The 21,789-nt window shown below is 41.8% G+C and overlaps 1 protein-coding gene across 3 annotated transcripts in view; it reads left to right on the forward strand.

The window, feature by feature from the left end:
- LOC127625695 (sodium- and chloride-dependent GABA transporter 3-like) overlaps window positions 1–18,463 on the forward strand; it is a 48,412-nt gene extending 29,949 nt beyond the window's left edge. For all 3 annotated transcript variants that reach the window (XM_052101042.1, XM_052101043.1, XM_052101044.1), the window contains 4 exons: window positions 4,447–4,549; window positions 12,490–12,590; window positions 12,685–12,855; window positions 16,383–18,463. In XM_052101042.1, the coding sequence (XP_051957002.1) occupies window positions 4,447–4,549; window positions 12,490–12,590; window positions 12,685–12,855; window positions 16,383–16,532 (525 nt within the window). In that variant the 3' untranslated portion in view covers window positions 16,533–18,463. The remainder of the gene's footprint in view (window positions 1–4,446; window positions 4,550–12,489; window positions 12,591–12,684; window positions 12,856–16,382) is intronic.
- The last annotated feature ends 3,326 nt before the right edge of the window (window positions 18,464–21,789 follow it).

Below are 21,789 nucleotides of genomic sequence, written 5' to 3' on the forward strand. Positions count from 1 at the left end.
TGGCTCGCTCACTGTGACATGCGTGGCCGCTGGCTCGCTCACTGTGACAGGCGTGGCCGCTGGCTCGCAGACCGGGGCAGGCGTGGGCTCTGGCTCGCAGACCGGGGCAGGCGTGGGCCGGGAGGCGGAAGCCCGTCTTCTCTCCCTCCTCCGAGCTGACGAAGTGGGCCGCGCTGGCTCGTGGAAGGCGACTGGCGTGAGGGTCGGTTCGCTGACAGGTGGGGCTGGTGTTACAGGGGCTGCCAGAGGTGGTTGAAGAGACTCCACTGTGGATGGCGAGGTAGGGTCCTTCTCAGCAACACCCACGGTTAACGGCGAGCCGCAGACCCGCAAAGTCATCTCCACGAAGCTGCAAAGAGTCCACTCATGCGTAGCCAGTGGCAACCGCTCCCTCAACGAGGCGTTCAGGTTGCCCCTGAAGTAGACCACCAGGGCAGAGTCCGGGAAGTCGGAGACGCTAGCCAGCTTGAGGAAGTCGCCTATGTGGTTCAACGCCGGTCGGTCCCCTTGCTTTAGACAAAGCAGCCGATAGTTGGCCTGTTGGACCGCTGGATCCATTCTTGGGTCGATCGTTCTGTTATAACTGGTGTGGAAACAGGACAAGACAGACGAGAGGTGCGGATCCAAACGTGGTTTTATTAAGGTTGACACAGAAGAAACAAAAGGTAAACACAAAGGAAAATCCACGATGGGAAAACGGGAAACTAAACAGCACGAAACAGATTAAACACGATGAAACAAAACTCAAACATAACTAAGAACTCGGGTAGGGAACACGGACCAGGCTGACAACATTAAAGAAATGAACATCCGCGAACAGCAGGGTAACCTCGGACGGTACCGACAGGGAACAGGGTAACCACGAGGGAACACGAACAACACGAGTAGAAACAGGCACCGACATCAAACGTCATAAACATACAAACAACGATCGACAGGGACTGAACAAAGAACTGGGGTTAAAATACACAGACAAAGTGGAGACTGAACAAGACACAGGTGAAAACACTGATGAGTGTAGGCAGTGACGCAGACCGGGAATTGTGGGAAATGTAGTTTGGACAAAGACAGTGAAACGCGGGGCGAACAACAAGGAAAACACGACATGGAGCGTGAATGGTGACGGGTGAAACGGAAAACACGGAACAGACAAGGAAACGTGACATAAACGTGATAGTGTGATAGAGAACACAGGGCAGACGAACAGGAACGTAACAGTCCCAAACGTTTTTATTAAAAAAAGAATATAACTACACAATAAAACACATTTTTATTGCATTTTATGTCCTCAATAATCTTTATAGCAAATTCATTAGGAATATTTCTCAATGAGAATTCTATTTTTTTTATTTTTACTCACAATAATGTAATTCGTTCCAAACCCAATTGACTGCCTTTCTTATGTGGAACACAAATGGAGTGGTTTTAATGTATATTGTGTGCCTTTTTTTTTTTCAATAAAATAACACCGTAGAGTAACTTTGAAGCTTAAAAAAGGATCCAAAAGTATTGTACAAGTTGTCAATGCGGCCCATGCATCAGATTCTTCTGAAGGCTTACGATACGTTTTAAACCTGAAATTTAAGTCATGTGAAAGTGAAAATGTTGATATACATATGATGCATTTACATAAGAGAAGGTTGTTCATTGTGGATTGCATGTTCACACAAGAAAGTTTATTGTTTTTAAGATTTAAAGTGAGGCACAATCCACTGCCTTAGTATTGAAAAGTCAATAAGGTGATATTAATACCTTGTTTTGTGTTACGCATAAAGGAACAACATGAGAGTTAATTTTTAGGGAATTGTTTTATATTTTGGAGACGGGGGGTAAATCCATTAAGTGCCATTCTTCTGCTATAAGATATAATCCTTGACATAACAGAATATTGTTTTGTCACTGTATTGACCATTCAGGTTCCAGGATCGAAAAATTTTATAAAATAGAACACAACCTTCCATCGCTAACATATGCCACCTTCTCCAGATCTGGACATACTTAGGGGTGTCTGAACCATGTGCTGGCAAAATAATTATACTGATAAAATAAGCATGAAACACTTTAATGAACAAACCAGATGTCTTATTTATAAGATCAAAACTGTTAAGGACAAGCAGAATGTCTACATTTCCATATGTGTTTGTCCTAATGGAAACAATTGTATAAAATGTGTAATTCCTTTACCTGGAACCAATTAATGCTGGTAAACATTATTAATTAATTATTATTATTTTATGTTATTTCATGAAAACAAATTGTAAAAAAAATATATGCACTAGATTTTACCTTTAATGTCTGAGGCACCAGCATAAGTGACTGCAGAATCTTGGAATACTGCTGTAGCTACCTAGCAAGTTACTGTGACTTCCTGTTCTGGTTTAATGGCTGGACTGTGGATAAAAATAGACCTGAGACAGGACGAAAAGCTTTCTGCCTATAAAGTACAGTCAGGTGAACATTTCCACTCTGGGTTTCATGAATAAAACCATCCGACTGTGGAATGGAGCCATTCCAGCAGCTTTCTCTCCATCTACACGCCTAGGTGCTTCGACAGCGCTAAAAGAGTGTATTTTAATCTAAAGAGTATATATCCTCTATTAGAGCAAACACATTAACATGAACATATTTTGAAAGATGTCTTTCCGTCTCTGTGTAGTTTCTGGGTGCAGTTATTACCTCTCCACTTCTGATGGCCACGATCGCTGCCTTACGTGTCTGGACTGTAATCACCTTGAGGAAGCATTCGTGGAACATGAATGAATAAATGAATGAAAACTTTATTGAACAACAACAAAAATCAACACAAAGTGTTCAAAAGGATAAAAACACAAAAAAGCCCAAAGGCTTGTTTCCATTGTGGTCCTTAAGATGGAAGATGAGTAACAGTACATGGACTAAAAACATTGAGGACAATGAAGAAAGATACAAAGATAAAAAGATACAAACAAATAAAACAGATAAAAACACAATAAAAAGAACGAAACAAGGGCTAAATTCCCAGATAAACAAGCAGACACACAAGCAGACAATGTAATAATTTTGGGGTTTCAATGGGTTTAGTTCCGCCGTGTATTCCCCCACGGACCGGCATGCTCGATTGCTCCCGTCAAGCTCTGGGATGAGACAGGCGGGTTGGATGAGATGTCAACGTGACCAAGGTTCCTACGACACCTTTTAGGGATCAGGAGGTGAGCCTGCAAGAGCTACCCCAGGAGGAGGCAGACCCAGCCTTATTGTTGGTGTCCAGTGCATGCTTTGCGCATCTACTTGGCTCACACGCAGAGCTTTAGATGCTATGAGCAGATCTTTGTCTGCTTTGGAGGACAGAGGAAAGGATATGCTGTCTCCAGGCAGATGCTTGCCCACTGGATTGTGGACGCCATCACATTGGCCTACCATGCCCAGGCTGTGCCCACCGCTTTGAGGGTTCGAATACACTCTACAAGGAGTGTGGCATCCTCGTGGGCACTGGCCAGTGGCACCTCTCTAGCAGACATCTGCAGAGCATAATACCTTCACAAGATTTTACAATCTCTGGGTTGAGCCAGTTTCATCCCATGTTCTATCAGGTACGAACAGGTAAGTTTTGTAATGCAGTGCAGCTGGCCGGGTGTACCGCTTGAGTATAGCGCCTATCCCTTCCAGGAGCCAATGTTGTGCGCTCTTTTCTCCATACGAGTTTGCAAACCGTGAACCCTGGATGTCCTTCCTCCCTAGCCCTCTGGCTTGCGAATTCAGGGGAGGAATTAGTATTCGGACCCAGCACGTGTGCTAACATGCCCTGTACTGGGGTAAGTGCTCCACAGGTGTCGGTTACCTCAGTAACCTCCTGTGATGTATTTTCCATGGCACAGTCTCCCTTCGGGAGTCTAATACTCTGTGGAGAGAAAAACATAGAGAGAAAAGTCACCCCCCCCCCCTTGGAAATGGGGAACTATACAAAGTTTTTTGGGGTGTTGGGTGAGTCGGACTGCTACGTGCAGTCCGAGTGTATCTTTTCTTACACACACAGTAGCCTGCTTACACCTGCATCGGCAGTTCACGTAACACAGTTCAGCCATTGTGGCGTTTTGTATAGGGACCCCTAGTGTCACTACATCGACACAACGTCGAGTGAGTTACAGAAGGGGAATTTCTCGGTTACTGTCATAACCTCCGTTCCCTTATGTAGGGAATGAGACTTTGTATTCCTCTTGCCACAATACAGTACTTACCACTGAAATGTCCAAAAACTACACCAAAGTACAATGCTACTACCATGTTTTTTTGGACATGGTACAATGGCAAAACTATGTTTTTTAGACATGTACCATAGTAGTTCTGTGTTATTCTGATACCATTACTGTTCCAGGGTTATTTTTGGAAATAAATAGTTATTCTATGCTTTTTAACTCAGTAATCTACAGCTAAAAGTCTTCTTCTTTGCACATCTCTGTTCTCTGTCAGGGTGGCATGTATGTGTTCCAACTCTTCGACTCATATGCTGCCAGTGGTATGTGTCTGTTATTTGTGGCCATCTTTGAGTCCATCTGCATTGGCTGGATCTATGGTGAGTATTTTTTTCAATAACCTTAATACATATTCTTTATCTTTAGTCTAAAAATATCTCAACTGGCAAATTTTTCTCGCTTATGTCTAGTTAATTTGGCTGTTAAACAAAATCATCTCTAAAATTACTGTTGCATTATGTTCTGAAGAGTTATTAGAAACATTGTTTGCTTTTTGTTCCATTGTGATGAACATGTTTTAGGCATCATAATTTATTATGCCAAATGCCCAAATAATATTTTTGCTGGCTGTGACTTTTATTCTTTGTATATTTTTATTATAAAATAAAATATGCTGAGTTCCAACATTAGAAATTATTTGGATTCTCAAGTCAGGTCAAATTATTTTTAATCATATAGCACTTTTCAAAGCAGCTTTACAGAAAGTTATGCTGTAACAGCAAATTATGCTGTATTGTTTGTAATGTCTTAAAGTCTGGATTGAGCTTAATGAGCACATTATTAAAAATCATGCTTTAAAAATGATTTATCTTTAGGTCCACAGAGAGCAAGCCAAAGGTTTGCCACTTAAACTTTTTAGTGCATTAATTATAATGGAATAATTTTATAACACAAAAGAGACAATCTAATTTAATATCTAATATAATTTAATCTTTATCATAATCTGTAATTAAAAGACCTATATTTATGCTTTTTCTATTTAAATTATTAATGTAAATGTTGAGGCTGGTCACAGCATTGTCATATTTCTGTAGCTGGTTTGCCACCTGCTGGCAAGAGTCAGAGAGTGCATGTAAAACATCATTTCTGTTGACTTGCAGGTGTACAGGCATTTTAGTGTCCTTTAAGGATAAAATTTGTATTGATAATACATGCATATTTATTTTATTATAAATAATAAAATTTATTTTATTATAAATAAATATGACAGTCATATAAAGACCACTTTTTTGCCATCCAATCAATTCCCTCTATTGATAAATCAAGTCCCTATATACACAGGCGGACAAAAGTTTGGAATAATGTACAGATTTTGCTCTAATGGAAAGAAATTGGTACTTTTATTCACCAAAGTGGCATTCAACTGATCACAATGTATAGTCATGACAGTAATAATGTGAAAAAATTAGTATTACAATTTGGAAAAAATATTTTTTTAGAACTTCTTAAACCACTTCTCAAAAAGTTATCCACGTGCAGCAATGACAGCTTTAAAGATCCTTGGAATTCTTGCTGTCAGTTTGTCCAGATACTCAGGTGACATTTCACCCCACACTTCCTGTAGCACTTGCCATAGATGTGGCTGTCTTGTCGGGCACTTCTCACGCACCTTACAGTCTAGCTGATCCAACAAATGCTCAATGGGTTTAGATCCATAACACTATTTTCCAATTACTGTTGTCCAATGTCTGTTTCTTTGCCTACTTTAACCTTTTCTTTTTATTTTTCTGTTTCAAAAGTGCGTCTAGGTTATTGATGTAACCTCCGTTCCCTGATGGAGGGAACGAGAAGCGACACTAGGGGTCTCTCTTGAGCGCCGAATATGCCTCTGATCTATGAAAAAAGCCCAATGAGAAGTTGGCAGACAGTATTTGCATACCCCGCCCCCTGGACATACGGGTATAAATGCGAGGAAATACGTTGAGTTCGTTCAGGATTTTTCTGAGGAGCCGGAAGTGGTCCAGCCACTACAGTGGCTCGGCTCAGCAACGTGGCCGGGAGGACACAACGTCTCGTTCCCTCCATCAGGGAACGGAGGTTACATCCGTAACCTAGATGTTCCCCGTCTGTCGCTCTCTTGACGTTGTGTCGGAGAAGGGACATTAGGGGTCCAATTTAAATCACTCCATGCGCTGAGCCATGTACGTGTACTGCTGACACAGGAGTGGGCAGGTCTTTGACGTGCACAGGCGACCATCTGTGTCAGACCGCACATACCCTTCCCCAATGCCCCAAAACAGTCATCGTAGTCCTTCTGGTTACCCTAAATAGGGGAACAAGGCGACGCTTGCCAACCTGGGAACGGGCCGAGCCTGGCTGGGCATCTTTTCTCTCTATGTTTCTCCCCATAGAGCAATAAACAGCCTATGGGGACCCATTGGCCCTTTGAGGGAAGGGGGTCTTACCAGGTTTCCTATTCTTTCAGGGGGAAAAGACCCTGCAGAGACCACACCTACCCTGAAGCGGAGGTAAGAGTGGAAATAACGCAGTGGTAGATCCAACCTCATTAGGAGGGGGGAGTTGCTACAACAGGGCGACCGGAGAGCAGCTGGGACTGCCTAAGGGAGATGCGGGTCCACTGGCAAGGGGACCGTACCGCGGAAAATACACACGGGGGAGTCCATGTAGGAGTTCTACCCTGTGGAGCACCTATTCCAGTACAGTGTAGATTAAGTACCCGCAGTGGATTGGGTCGGCGAGTTCCTCCGCTGAACTGCTCTCATATGAAGCGAGTCTAACTCCATCCCGAGAAAAGAGATGCTCTGAACCTGGGCAAGCTTGCTCTTTTCCTAGTTTACCTGAAGCCCCAGGTGGCTGAGGTGCCTGAGCACCTGGTCTCTGTGAGCGCATAGTAACTCTCGTGAGTGGGCCAGAATGAGCCAGTTGTCGAGATAATTGAGTATGCGGATGCCAGCTTCTCGTAGCGGGGCAAGAGCTGCCTCTGCCACTTTCGTGAAGACACGAGGGGACAGAGACATGCCGAAGGGGAGGAATTTGTACTTATATGCCTGCATTCGAACACGAACCATAGAAATTGTCGGTGTCGAAGCAAAATTGAGACGTGGAAGTACGCGTCTTTCAGGTCTACCACTGCGAACCAATCTAGATGCCGGACACAAGTTAAGATGTGTTTTTGCGTGAGCATTTTCAATGGGAATTTGAGCAAAGCCCGGTTGAAAACTCGCAAGTCCAAGATTGGTCGTAAGCTGCCGCCTTTCTTGGGTACAATGAAATAAGGGCTGAAGAAACCCTTCTTCATTTCGGTTCATTTAGGCAGGCTCTATTGCGTCTTTGAGTAAAAGAGTAGCGATTTCTGCGCTCAGAGATTTGGCATGTTCGGCGTGTACTGCAGTGAAGCGGACACCCGCGAAGGGGTGCGGGGGCCTGGCAAACTGAATTGCGTAACCGAGTTGAATGGTCAGGGCCAGCCAGCGTGACGGGTTGGGAAGTGAAAGCCACACATCCAATCTCCGTGCTTGGGGCACCAAGGGGACGAGTGTTTTTGACGTACCCGGCAGGGCTTCGGGGCGGAGTAGGTAGTATGGCGTCAGGAGGCAAGGGTGCGTCCCGAGGCTCTAGTGCTGAGAAAAGACTCAAAGTACTTACCTTGCTCCGCACACCCGGCAGGGGGCGGGTTAGCGACTGAAGAGGAGGTCCGTTGTAGGTGTCCTCTGAACTCGTCAGAACTGGCTGGCCAGGGGACAGTCGTGGGGATGAAGGGGGGGGTCCTTGTCCAGCATGCCGGGACTGTTGAGATCTGGCAGTAGAGTGCCGTGAGAATGGCATTTCTGGGCCAGGTGACCCAGAGACTAAGGAAATAGCTCTGTTATGTAGAATTTGGGTACCGCAGCCCCGTCTAAGGGGGCTTCAAAAGATTATCCTCCCGGCCCTCCACTGGGGGACGGAGTGGTCTTACCATCTCTGGAGCTAACATCTTGGGCTCTGGGTCGAACATCTCATGAGCTCCTGGGAGCCTTCCGGGACCTCAAGGGGGTCCGTGAGACGGGGGGCGTCTGCTTCCTGTGGGGTGCTCGAAGCTGGGGCTGAGAGCTGGGAGCATGGTGCTTCTTAGCCGCAAGAGGACGCCCTCGGCAAAGTCCTCGATGGTGTCGCCGAACAGGGAGACAGGGGCGTGAGAAAGCGAGCCTTGTCGGTCTCACGCATCTCGACCAAGTTCAGCCACAGATGATGTTCCTGGACCATGAGCGTGGCCATCACCTGCACGAGTGACTGCGCTGTGACCTTCATGGCTCTGAAGGTGAGGTCGGCACTGTAGGCCTTCGCGGTCAGCGAGGATGTTGTCCTACAGGCCTTGGAGGAGAGTACAGGGCGACCCCGCCAGGTGGTAGGGTTTCCAGAGCACAGGTGGAGCGCAACAGCCCTATCCACCGGGGGAATCGTCGTGTACCCGTGGGCCGCTCCGCTGTCGAGGGTAGTGAGGCTGTGGGAGCAGCCCAGGGGAGTCATCCGTGTCAGATCCCGCGCTCTCTGATGCAGCAGCGAGCTCATGCACTTCGAGCTCCAGAGGATAAGCAGGCTGGCTGTGAGGCGAGCCGCTGTCGCCTCGAGCACGGACGGGAGTCAACGAGCGTGCTGGGGGCGGGTGGTCCGAGGGGGAGTACCCGGCAGAGCTGCACCCACTGCCATCCCCAGATCGCCTCCATCGCCAGCCGCATCATCCTCAATCCCGTGGGAAGAAGGAGCAATGCGGAGGGTGGCTGGAGTTGCTTGCTTTCTATTGAAAGCGAGCTGCTACCGCAACGTTGCCATGGTCATGCCCTCGCAGTGAGAGCATGAACTATCCACAAACGCAGCCTTGGTGTGATCGCTGCCCAGACACACGAGACAACACCTGTGGCTGTCTGAAGTGGAGAGCACTCTACCTCATCCTGGAACTACACAGGGGCGGAAAGGCATCTTTAAAAAGACGTGTCCTGAAAAGGACATTCAACGCTGCTCTGTATTGATCTTTTAGTGAAATATACTCTTTTAAAGAAAATCACTCTTTTAATAACTCTTTTAGAGTTTTTCTCTGCGCTGTCAAAGCACCCAGGGTCAAACTGCACTGCGTGCAAGGAAGGAGAAAGCCGCTGTAATGCGCCGTCGATCCAACAGCTTGCAGAGCGTCAGAGGAATACAGGAACAGGTGTGACTCATAGGAAACATCATGCACAACCATCGGCTCCGAAAGAACATTTCTGAATGAACTTGACGTATTTCCTTGCCTTTATACCCGTATGTCCGGGGCGGGGTATGCAAATACTGTCTGCCGACTTCTCATTGGCCTTTTTTCATAGATCAGAGGCATATTCGGCGCTCAAGAGAGACCCCTAGTGTCGCTTCTCCAACACAACGTTGAGAGAGCGACAGATGGGGAACTGGTGTTGAGAGGGTAGAATTCAATTAAACTGTCACCTGATGACATGTGAGGCATCTATGTCTCAAACTAGAGACTCTGATGTACTTATCCTCTTGTTTAGTTGTACATCTGGCCTTCCACATCTCTTTCTGTACTTGTTAGAGCCAGTTGTCCTTTGTCTTTGAAGACTGTAGTGTACACCTTTGTATGAAGCCTTCAGTTATTTGGCAATTTTAAGCATTGCCTTCATTCCTCAAAACAATGATTCAATGACGAGTTTCTAGAGAAAGCTGTATTTTTTTTTTTGCCATTTATAACTTAATATTGACCTTAAAACATGCCAGAATATTGTATACTGTGGTTACTCAAAAACAAACACAAAGACAATGTTAAGCTTCATTTAATGAACCAAATAGCTTTCAACTGTGTTTGATATAATGGCAATTGATTTTGTAGTACCAAATTAGCAATTTAGCATAATTACTCAAAGATAAGGTGTTGGAGTGATGGCTGCTGGAATGGGGCCTGTCTAGAATTGATTAAAAATGGCTTTTTTAAATAGTGATGGTGCTGTTTTTTACATCAGTAATGTCCACCTGCATCAGACATGCTTGTGTAGCGTCTCGGGTGCATTGCATCATAAATATAAAATGTTTAGGTCACTGTGTCAAATTAAATACAGTTTAATACTCAATATTTAAACACATCTTAAGATACCTTAGTTCGAATTTGCGCTCCTTCGAGTGTTTTGAACGCAAGAATGTAACGCATGTTTGTGTTGTTCTGCCTACTGAAGTGTTGTTTTCTTCACTGTACAAACTGCGTGTTGCTTATACAGCTGAAGTTTCACTTATTGCCCTCGGGAGTAAACATTAAACAGTAAAATTAAACAGTAAAATTGCATTTTACACGATATGTTTTGTAAAATTAAAAGCCCTCATAATAAATCTTGAACTGATTGACAAATTCACTTGTGAATGGATTGCTGTGAACTGTATGCAATGATTGGCTTATGTTAAATAATATGGTAGTAAACAGTACATTGTATTCTAAAGCCGCTTTTTGTATTGTCTTATCAATGATGAACTCTTCTGCCACTAGAATATAATGCATTTAAATATTTTGAATATTATATATACTGTATATATACACTCACCTAAAGGATTATTAGGAACACCTGTTCAATTTCTCATTAATGCAATTATCTAATCAAACATGGCAGTTGCTTCAATGCATTTAGGGGTGTGGTCCTGGTCAAGACAATCTCCTGAACTCCAAACTGAATGTCAGAATGGGAAAGAAAGGTGATTTAAGCAATTTTGAGCGTGGCATGGTTGTTGGTGCCAGACGGGCCGGTCTGAGTATTTCACAATCTGCTCAGTTACTGGGATTTTCACGCACAACCATTTCTAGGGTTTACAAAGAATGGTGTGAAAAGGGAAAAATATCCAGTATGCGGCAGTCCTGTGGGCAAAATGCCTTGTTGATGCTAGAGGTCAGAGGAGAATGGGCCGACTGATTCAAGCTGATAGAAGAGCAACTTTGCCTGAAATAACCACTCGTTACAACCGAGGTATGCAGCAACGCATTTGTGAAGCCACAACACGCACAACCTTGAGGTGGATGGGCTACAACAGCAGAAGAGCCCACCAGGTACCACTCATCTCTACTACAAATAGGAAAAAGAGGCTACAATTTGCAAGAGCAAGAACAGTTGAAGACTGGAAAAATGTTGCCTGGTCTGATGAGTCTCGATTTCTGTTGAGACATTCAGATGGTAGAGTCAGAATTTGGCATAAACAGAATGAGAACATGGATCCATCATGCCTTGTTACCACTGTGCAGGCTGGTGGTGGTGGTGTAATGGTGTGGGGGATGTTTTCTTAGCACACTTTAAGCCCCTTAGTGCCAATTGGGCATCGTTTAAATGCCACGGCCTACCTGAGCATTGTTTCTGACCATGTCCATCCCTTTATGGCCACCATGGACCCATCCTCTGATGGCTACTTCCAGCAGGATAATGCACCATGTCACAAAGCTCGAATCATTTCAAATTGGTTTCTTGAACATGATAATGAGTTCACTGTACTAAAATGGCCCCCACAGTCACCAGATCTCAACCCAATAGAGCATCTTTGGGATGTGGTGGAATGGGAGCTTCGTGCCCTGGATGTGCATCCCACAAATCTCCATCAACTGCAAGATGCTATCCTATCAATATGGGCCAACATTTCTAAAGAATGATTTCAGCACCTTGTTGAATCAATGCCACGTAGAATTAAGGCAGTTCTGAAGGCGAAAGGGGGTCAGACACAGTATTAGTATGGTGTTCCTAATAATCCTTTAGGTGAGTGTATACATATATATATATATATATATATATATATATATATATATATATATATATACATTTTTTATATTTAAAGATAACTATGTATAAATTGTTTAATTATTATATATTGAATTATTGTTATATGAGTGGCTTTCTCAGCAAATATTTGTATATGCGATTAATTGCAATTAATTAATCGGGACACCATGTTATTCATTCGATTAAAATGTTTAATCGATTGACAGCCCTAATATATATATATATATATATATATATATATATATATATATATATATATATATATATATATATATATATATATATATATATATATATATGTGTGTGTGTTCAATATCTTCACTCAGAAATATGTCACATTACAGAAGCAAATTGGCTTGCGAACAGCATTTCATGTTGACATATAGACTGATATACAGTATAACTGATATGATAAAACATATTCAATGAATGCATTATTGTTGGATTCACTTGTCACTTTGGATAAAAGTTTCTGCTAAACGCATAAAAGTAAATCATACAGTATTTGATTTCATGCGTTTAATCTTCAGGTAGCGACAGATTTTATTTGAACATTGAGGATATGATTGGATACAAACCCATCTTCTTTATTAAATGGTGCTGGAAGTTCTTCACTCCAGGCATCTGTGCAGTAAGTTTAATGTCTTGTCTCATCTATAACTTTTTTTTTCTTTTACAAATGTGTCTTGGATGTATGATTTTTTTAAATCTTGCTTTCTTTTCAGGCCATCTTTCTGTTCTTCTTAATCAAGTACAAACCTTTGAAGTATAATAATGTGTACAAATATCCTGACTGGGGTTATGGCATTGGTTGGATGATGGCCATGTCTTCTATGGTCTGCATCCCTCTGGGAATCTTGTTTCAGATCTGGAAAACAGAAGGCACTTTCCGTGAGGTAAAAGCTTTATTTTGAATAAGAGGTCTTTGCTAAGATAAGCATTACTATTATCACTATTATCACAAGCATCACAATTACACTATTAAACGATACGCCCTGGCAACCACACATAGCATCACGTATTATGTAGGTGTGTTTTTTAAAGGCAAACACTAATCACATTTATCTTTGTATCATCAGTGAAGAAATGTCTGTCCATTTGCTCTCCCATTCGCTGTCCTTGATTCTCCCAAGAGCACCCTTACTGTACATCGTTGGTAATATTTTTGGAAGGGATGTAGAAATTACCAAATTTTTTGAAAGATTACTTGAGAAAAACATAATATCTCTTGAGATGCCATGATATACCATGACATGCCAAAGATGAAATTTGATCTGGTACAGCGGGAGTCCTGATATATTGTGATTGTAGTGCAAAATTGATGCCACACTGGGCATGATGAGGACGCTGCTCTGACGTGACCTCATTATGCCATGGCTTATTGATTGTGTCTGCTTCAGAAAGAACCATACAGAGCTGTTTGCTGGGGTTTGTGTACTACACCAGCTTCCTGCTATAAACATTCATTACATATAACAAGTTGTATTTAAAATATATAAATATGAATAACTATATATAAAACAGTGCTTCTGATATATATATATATATATATATATATATATATATATATATATATATATATATATATATATATATATTAAAACCACCTGCTTAATATTGTGTAGGTCCCCCTCGTGCCGCCAAAACAGCGCAAACCTAATCTCAGAATAGCATTCTCCTGAAAGAATAGGATAATAAAAGAACACCTTCCCCGATGCGTGTTATAGCGTTAAATGGCCTCAGCCGCATCTAACACTCTATGGAGAGAAAACATAGAGAGAGAAAAGGCCGCGGCTGGTGTGGCCTGCTCCCATGCTAGTTATGTTGCTTTACTCCCTCAGGGATGTGGGGAACTACATGATGTCTTTTGGGGCATTAGGGAAGGTTATGTGCAGTCTGATGCACTGATTACACTGGTGCCGAAATGGAAAGGAGGAGGCAAGAACCTGCTTGACAAAATAAATAATAGTTTTAATGATAAACTTAAAAAGACACAAACACACACGACGGACATGCCTGTAAATTATCTCTCTCTCCCGCTCAATCCTCCGCAGTCTGCCTTTATCCCTCTCGGAGGCTTGATTATCCTGATAAGGGACCGGGTGTGTAGAATCACGACCCGGCCCCGCCCTCCGTCCTGCCACAGGCATTTTTAGATAGGGACCCCTAGTGTCACTACATCTACACAACGTTGAGTGAGTGACAGAATGGGAACGTCTCGGTTACTGTCGTAACCTCTGTTCCCTGATGGAGGGAACCCTAGTGTCACTACATCGACACAACGTCGAGTGAGTGACAGAAGGGGAACATCTTGGTTACTGTCGTTACCTCCGTTCCCTGATGGAGGGAACGAGACGTTGTTTCCCTCTTGCCACAACACTGCACTAGCCGCTGAAATGGCCAACACCTTACTCTCGGACCCTCAGCTCAAAACCTGTCTGAACAGACGCACGCTTCCCTCCTTTTATACCCGTATTTCTGGGGGAGGGGCATGCAAATTCTGTTCGCCAATTTTCATTGGCCTTTTATCAAAGATAAGAGGTAACCGGGGCTCTCAAGAGAGACCCCTAGTGTCACTACATCGACACAACATCTTGTTCCATCCATCAGGGAATGGAGATTACGACAGTAACCGAGACATTTGTTCTGTGTTTGTGTTATGAGATTTTTATGTTTAATTATCTGAGTTTTAATTAAAGAAGCCTACACTTAGATCCTCCTTCTCTTGTCTCATTCCTGCAAATGTTACAAATATATTCAAATTTTACATAAATATTTCCTGTTTGGCCCCACATGATATATATATATATATATATATATATATATATATATATATATATATATACGTATATCTATTTAGATATACACTCACCTAAAGGATTATTAGGAACACCATACTAATACTGTGTTTGACCCCCTTTCGCCTTCAGAACTGCCTTAATTCTACGTGGCATTGATTCAACAAGGTGCTGAAAGCATTCTTTAGAAATGTTGGCCCATATTGGTAGGATAGCATCTTGCAGTTGATGGAGATTTGTGGGATGCACATCCAGGGCACGAAGCTCCCGTTCCACCACATCCCAAAGATGCTCTATTGGGTTGAGATCTGGTGACTGTGGGGGCCATTTTAGTACAGTGAACTCATTATCATGTTCAAGAAACCAATTTGAAATGATTCGAGCTTTGTGACATGGTGCATTATCCTGCTGGAAGTAGCCATCAGAGTATGGGTACATGGTGGCCATAAAGGGATGGACATGGTCAGAAACAATGCTCAGGTAGGCCATGACATTTAAACGATGCCCAATTGGCACTAAGGGGCCTAAAGTGTGCCAAGAAAACATCCCCCACACCATTACACCACCACCACCAGCCTGCACAATGGTAACAAGGCATGATGGATCCATGTTCTCATTCTGTTTACGCCAAATTCTGACTCTACCATCTGAATGTCTCAACAGAAATCGAGACTCATCAGACCAGGCAACATTTTTCCAGTCTTCAACTGTCCAATTTTGGTGAGCTCTTGCAAATTATAGCCTCTTTTTCCTATTTGTAGTGGAGATGAGTGGTACCCGGTGGGGTCTTCTGCTGTTGTAGCCCATCCGCCTCAAGGTTGTGCGTGTTGTGGCTTCACAAATGCGTTGCTGCATACCTCGGTTGTAACGAGTGGTTATTTCAGGCAAAGTTGCTCTTCTATCAGCTTGAATCAGTCGGCCCATTCTCCTCTGAGCTCTAGCATCAACAAGGCATTTTCGCCCACAGGACTGCCGCATACTGGATGTTTTTCCCTTTTCACACCATTCTTTGAACCCTAGAAATGGTTGTGCGTGAAAATCCCAGTAACTGAGCAGATTGTGAAATAATCAGACAGGCCCGTCTGGAACCAACAACCATGCCACGCTCAAAATTGCTTAAATCACCTTTCTTTCCCATTCTGACATTCAGTTTGGAGTTCAGGAGATTGTCTTGACCAGGACCACACCCCTAAATACATTGAAGCAACTGTCATGTAATTGGTTGATTAGATAATTGCATTAATGAGAAATTGAACAGGTGTTCCTAATAATTCTTTAGGTGAGTGTAGCTATAGATATATTTATGTATAAATACAAAGTACATGACTTTGTAACTCAATAATGATTTACGAAATATTGCTCTCCAGATGTTAGCCTCATTGCAAAGTATGTAAATACATATATTGTACAAATGTTATTTTTTACAATATGTAACAAGGGGTCCCTGCTCCATCTCTCCAACAATCTCCATCTCTCCAACAGGTCCTTATATAAATATTTTGAAGACCCTAGTTACATTGTCCTTTGAACTGACATATTAATTATTATGCAGAAAGATAAATCTGTGCATGTTAAAATGATTCACAAATGGAATCACACCATATATTATGTGCTTGTGACTGCAGAGAATCAAAAAGCTGACCGCCCCCAGCTCTGACCTGAGAATGAGGGGTCAACTCAGGTCCAGCAGTCCCTGTGCTATCAATGATGCTGATGCCAAAATGAGGGTGGATGGCAAAATCTCCACCATCACAGAGAAAGAGACACATTTCTAAACCAAGGATACGGACATCACTGACACGAAAGAGAAAAAAGAAGAAATAAATATATGTTTGCCTTTATTTTTAAAGAAAGAAAACTTTGATCACATTTGTAGTCTTGCTTTTTTGCACAAACTGGTAACACATCACAATTTAACATCATGATTGAAACTGTTTTGTATCAGAGTGTATCTAAATCTAGATAAAATGTTGTCGTATTGTGTCACATTAATCATTTCTGTTCTTTTAGAAAGATGCCAAGGTATAATGTGCTGTGAAATGTTGTAACACATTGACTCTTGGCCCTGTGCAGATTACTGTAGAGTTAGAATCTAATGGGTAGGAGATCTGTTGAAGACCATTCCAAATGTTGGCTGTGTGTTTGAAGGTGACTCTCTGTGTTGTTGGTTGTGCTGTGGTTCTCTGTCCTTCAGCTTGCTTGACTCGCGGGGCGAGCATGACATAGCAAGCCCTTTCTCCACGGTTTCTTTAGCGGCTCAAATACTTGGCCATTTCACACCAATTAAACTGAGTTTAATTGAAGGTGACAGACCAAGCACAGTTTATCACTTTTATAATTTCTGGCTAAGGGTCCAGAGAGTCATTCATACACACTCTGTAAGTGCATGAAGTTAAATCTTTATACTGTGATGCTTTTGTAGCCTTTAAAGGAATAGAGCACCCAAAAGACAAATTTCTGTCACCATTTACTCACCCTCATGTTAAATCCTCTATTTTAAACATAACAACAATCTTCAAGATGCTCTTTTATCATACAATGTTTTTTGGCACCGTTTCACGGCCAGCCCACCAGGAAAAATCCTGTTTCTCCCTATGGCCATTCTGCCCCTGACACTATATACCAAGTATTCTGAAGCTGTACAATGGCTTTGTGTCAGAGACAGACAGAAATTTCACAGACAGAAAGTCCATATTTGCTAAAACATCACTCCCTCCATTGCAGCTATCAGACTAAAAATAATGTAATTTGGTTTTATAGGTCAAACCAGATGCAAGGTGTCTTTACATACTAAGTTTGAAAATGTGCACACACATATGAGTTTGGATAGCTATGGTGTTGTCATCACACAAAGCTATCATATTATTTCAGAAGATTTAGAATATTTTGCAGAAAGTCACACAGGTTATGAATGCCATGACACTACATTTCGGAATTTAAATTTTTGGTTGAACTATCCTTTGAGGGGAGTTTGTTGGCCCAAGAGTGTTTATTTTTATTTATTTTTTATTCTTGTCAGCAGAGGTTCAGATAAAGGTTAGGTGTGCATGTTGGGAAAACATTAAAGGTATAGATACAGTAAAGAATAGATGTATTTTACTGTATCTATTTGGTGTGGAAAGATATAAATGGAAAAGTGCAAAGTATAAATGGGCCCAAGAATTTAAATAAATGTAAAGAAGCTGATCCCCTAGGATAGAGTACATGCGACAAGGCAGTATGATGTATTTACAGTAATTTTTACCTGTTTAATTTCTGTTTTAATGGATTGTAGCCAAGTTATTGACATCCATTCGTTAGAAAGCAGTGGAAATGTGTTTGAATGACCCTAGCAATCCAACAGCCTTATGAACCTACATCAATTTGTGCTGGATCTGTATTTTCACAGTTCAGAGCACTATTGTGTTTAGTGTAGTGTCCCCAGGATGCACAGCAAGTCCTTTGCACATACGTGCAACATTTGGACTGGCCTGTTTCATTGTGACATCATCAGTTTGTGAAAGTAAACTTGTTTGTTTTAATGGGAAGTTAACTTTTCAGATATATGTATATTTTTTACATTGTGTTACTTTTTTCTGTACTATTTCTTGTTGAAAAAAAAATTGATATGTTGACTTTTGATATGTTATTCAACAATGTTATAGACTTATGATGGAATTGATATATGTGCTGTTTACACAGAGTTTGGTATTCACAGGACATGAATTTTCTGCTTACTCATTTTTAAAAATAAAAGTTGAAAAATGATGTCTCTCTTTATCTGAATGATTAACTACAGTTAAAAGGGAATCCAACTACAATACCTTAGCAATGGAAGTATGCAGGTTTTGGTACAATTTTCACCAAATGGTACAGATTTCCTGAACACTACGTCTGTCTTTCATTTGGTCTAAAAACAGATTTTCCCACCCCAAACTTACACCATTGACTGAGGTGACATAGTGATGCTGGGTGACTTCAACGCGCACATGAGAAATGACAGGGACACCTGGAGAGGCATGATTGGGAGGAACGGCCTCCCTGATCTGAACCCGAGTGTATGTTTGTTGTTAGACTTCTGTGCTAGTCATGGATTATCTATAACAAACACCATGTTCGAACATAAGGATGCTCATAAGTGTACGTGGTACCAGAGCACCCTAGGCCGAAGGTCGATGATCGATTTTGTAATCGTGTCGTCAGATCTGAGGCCATATGTTTTGGACACTTGGGTGAAGAGAGGGGCGGAGCTGTCAACTATCTGATGGTGAGTTGGGTCAGACTCTGGACAGACCTGGGAATCCCAAGCGAGTAGTGCGGGTGAACTGGGAATGTTTGGAGGAGGCCACTGTCGGTTTTGCAGCTTAGTTCAAGAAATACTCTTTTTGGACTGGGGAGGCAGTTTTGAGTTCTGACAGTTGCAGAAGTCTATGTTTTCATAGAACAAAGAACTCTTTCATCTAAAAAGATCAAGGAAAAATTGTATTCCTCATGATCCCTTTAATTGCAAAACCCTATTGAAAATCCCCCATTTCTGACCAAATTTCCACTTTAAAAATAAAAAGATGTGACAAGCTAAGTTTATGTTTTAAAGCTTGCTATTATATGCTTGCTATCAATCTCTGCTTTAATGACTGATTTTCATGACAGATTTTCTGTTAGCTAAAGCTAAGTTTACTCTGTAAAGAATCACTAATGCTAATGTTAATCACTAATTAAATTAGCAGGGCAATGCACAAAAATGTTATGGGCAGTGTACCTATCCATGTTGTTATTATTTCCGTGAGGGAGAAAATTAACTACCCTGGGATCTGTATCACCCATAGATATCCAGTTTCATAAAAAAAGCACAAATTTGTGCATATGAGAGAATGCTGAATACCGCCACACATTATTAAGTGAAAGGTTCTCTTTCAGAAGTTAATAATTAACAATTATTGTAATTAATCTGCTAAAAGTCTGATAATGAGTTCTAGCTTTATTTTAGACATGCAAAAAAATAAATATCTGTCCTTTTTATAATGATATACTGTATGCCTTAGGACCAGATTACCATACACAGTAACCCAGTACAAAACAAAAACAGTAACATCTTAGAGTATATCATTACAAAACAATCTTATTTCTGATTTGGGAAAGCCTTTGTTGCACCTGAAGCTGTACAGCTGTACACACTGTTTGTAACATAAATCCCTTGACTTACCTGAGAAATATTTCCCTTAAAATACCATGAAATGTATCCCTTATTTATGTTGGCTGTGTAGAATCATTACTAGCGATGCCCAATTCGAATCAATGATTTGAATTAATCATTCTGAGTCTATTCTTTTAAGTGAATTGGCCAAACAGGTTAGCAAATGGTCTGAATCAATTTGTGATTAACCTCGATTAATTTGCACTGTACACTCAAACATTTGGAGTGGTTTCTCACTCATTAAAATAGCATCGGGATGCTTTAGAATATAGATCAAATAAAGCATAGGATGTGGATATTTACCAACAATCAGTTTAAACAAAAGGGTTCTCTTTGAGGTGTAATATTATGTGCATAAGGGGATGTTCACACCGAAATAGTTTTTGTGTCCGTTGCATCTGCTGTTTTTCAATTATTTTACTATTTAAAGTTGTGCCCGATGAACATCTTTGTTTGTTCCTTTATGTCTAACTGTTCAGTATCTCTTCAGTGATGTGCTTTTATAAAAGATGTGTCCAATTAAAAAGAACTTTAAATATTGTAAATTGTTAAAAGTGCATCTCGTAGAGTGTTCTGCTCTAATTGTTGTAGTGTGTCTTGCTTTTTTTAGCCCAAGACATGTTCGGTCTGAACAGCTTCTATGTTTGTTAGCAGTTATTACCGTGAGCAACACATACTTCGGTTCCGGTTGTAGAGCCCCTGCAACAAGGCGCTTTGGTGATGTCGCAGCATACTCGTACGGAAAAGCGATCCAACTCTCCCATTCCTGTTAGGATTTCCAATAGATTCTATCTATTGGAAAGAGAGGTGGACTCCATCCCTCCAGTAATTAGGCTCCTAGTCTTAATAGTAATATTATTTGACTAAGTGGGGCCCAGGTCAGGAAGCAGACAAAGTGGCTAATCTGAACATCTGCTAGCTGCCCTGAGACATCATACAGGTCACATATACTGCAACAAATAGAGACTGTATCAACTAGATATCATATAGAGACTGTGTCTGTTCCCTGAACTTCCAAACACAAGACCCTCACTAGTCAAGTCAAGTGTTTTTTATTGTCGTTCAACCATATACAGTTAGGACAGTACACAGCGAAACGAGACAACGTTCCTCCAGGACCATGGTGCTACATAAATCAACATAAGAAAATCACAGAACCACATGAGACTACACTAAATAACATTTCTACATAAAATGCAAGTGAAAACGTGTGCAAAAAGTACAAGTCAGTACAATAAATTACTTAAAGGAACAGGAAAATAGGCACAGTACGAGACAGTGCAGCGCCGACCAGTACACATTTTTAATAAAAAATGGGGTCATCCACAATGCTGGTTGCTTTGCGGATGCAGCGGTTTGTGTAAATGTCTTTTATGGAGGGAAGAGAGACCCTGATTATCTTCTCAGCTGTCCTCACTATCCTCTGCAGGGCTTTGCGGTCCGAAACAGTGCAAGTCCAAAACCAGGCAGTGATGCAGCTCCTCAGAATGTCCTCAATAGTCCCTCTACAGAATGTAGTGAGGATGGGGGGTGGGAGATGTGCTTTTCTCCGACTTTGAATAAAGTAGAGACGCTGATGGGTTTTCTTGGTAATAGAGCTGATGTTGAGGGACCAGGTGAGGTTCTCCGCCAGGTGAACACCAAGGAATTTGGTGCTCTTGACGATCTCCACAGAGGAGCAGTCGATGTTCAGTGGAGAGTGGTCACTATGTGCTCTGCTAAAGTCAACAACCATCTCTTTTGTTTTGTCCACATTCAGAGACAGGTTGTTGTCCGCTGCACCTCCTCTCTGTATGCTGACTCGTCATTCTTGCTGATGAGACACACCACGGTCGTGTCATCTGTAAACTTGATGATGT

This window comes from Xyrauchen texanus, chromosome 32 (assembly GCF_025860055.1).
Source record: "Xyrauchen texanus isolate HMW12.3.18 chromosome 32, RBS_HiC_50CHRs, whole genome shotgun sequence".
In the NCBI taxonomy this organism is placed as follows: Eukaryota; Metazoa; Chordata; class Actinopteri; order Cypriniformes; family Catostomidae; genus Xyrauchen; species Xyrauchen texanus.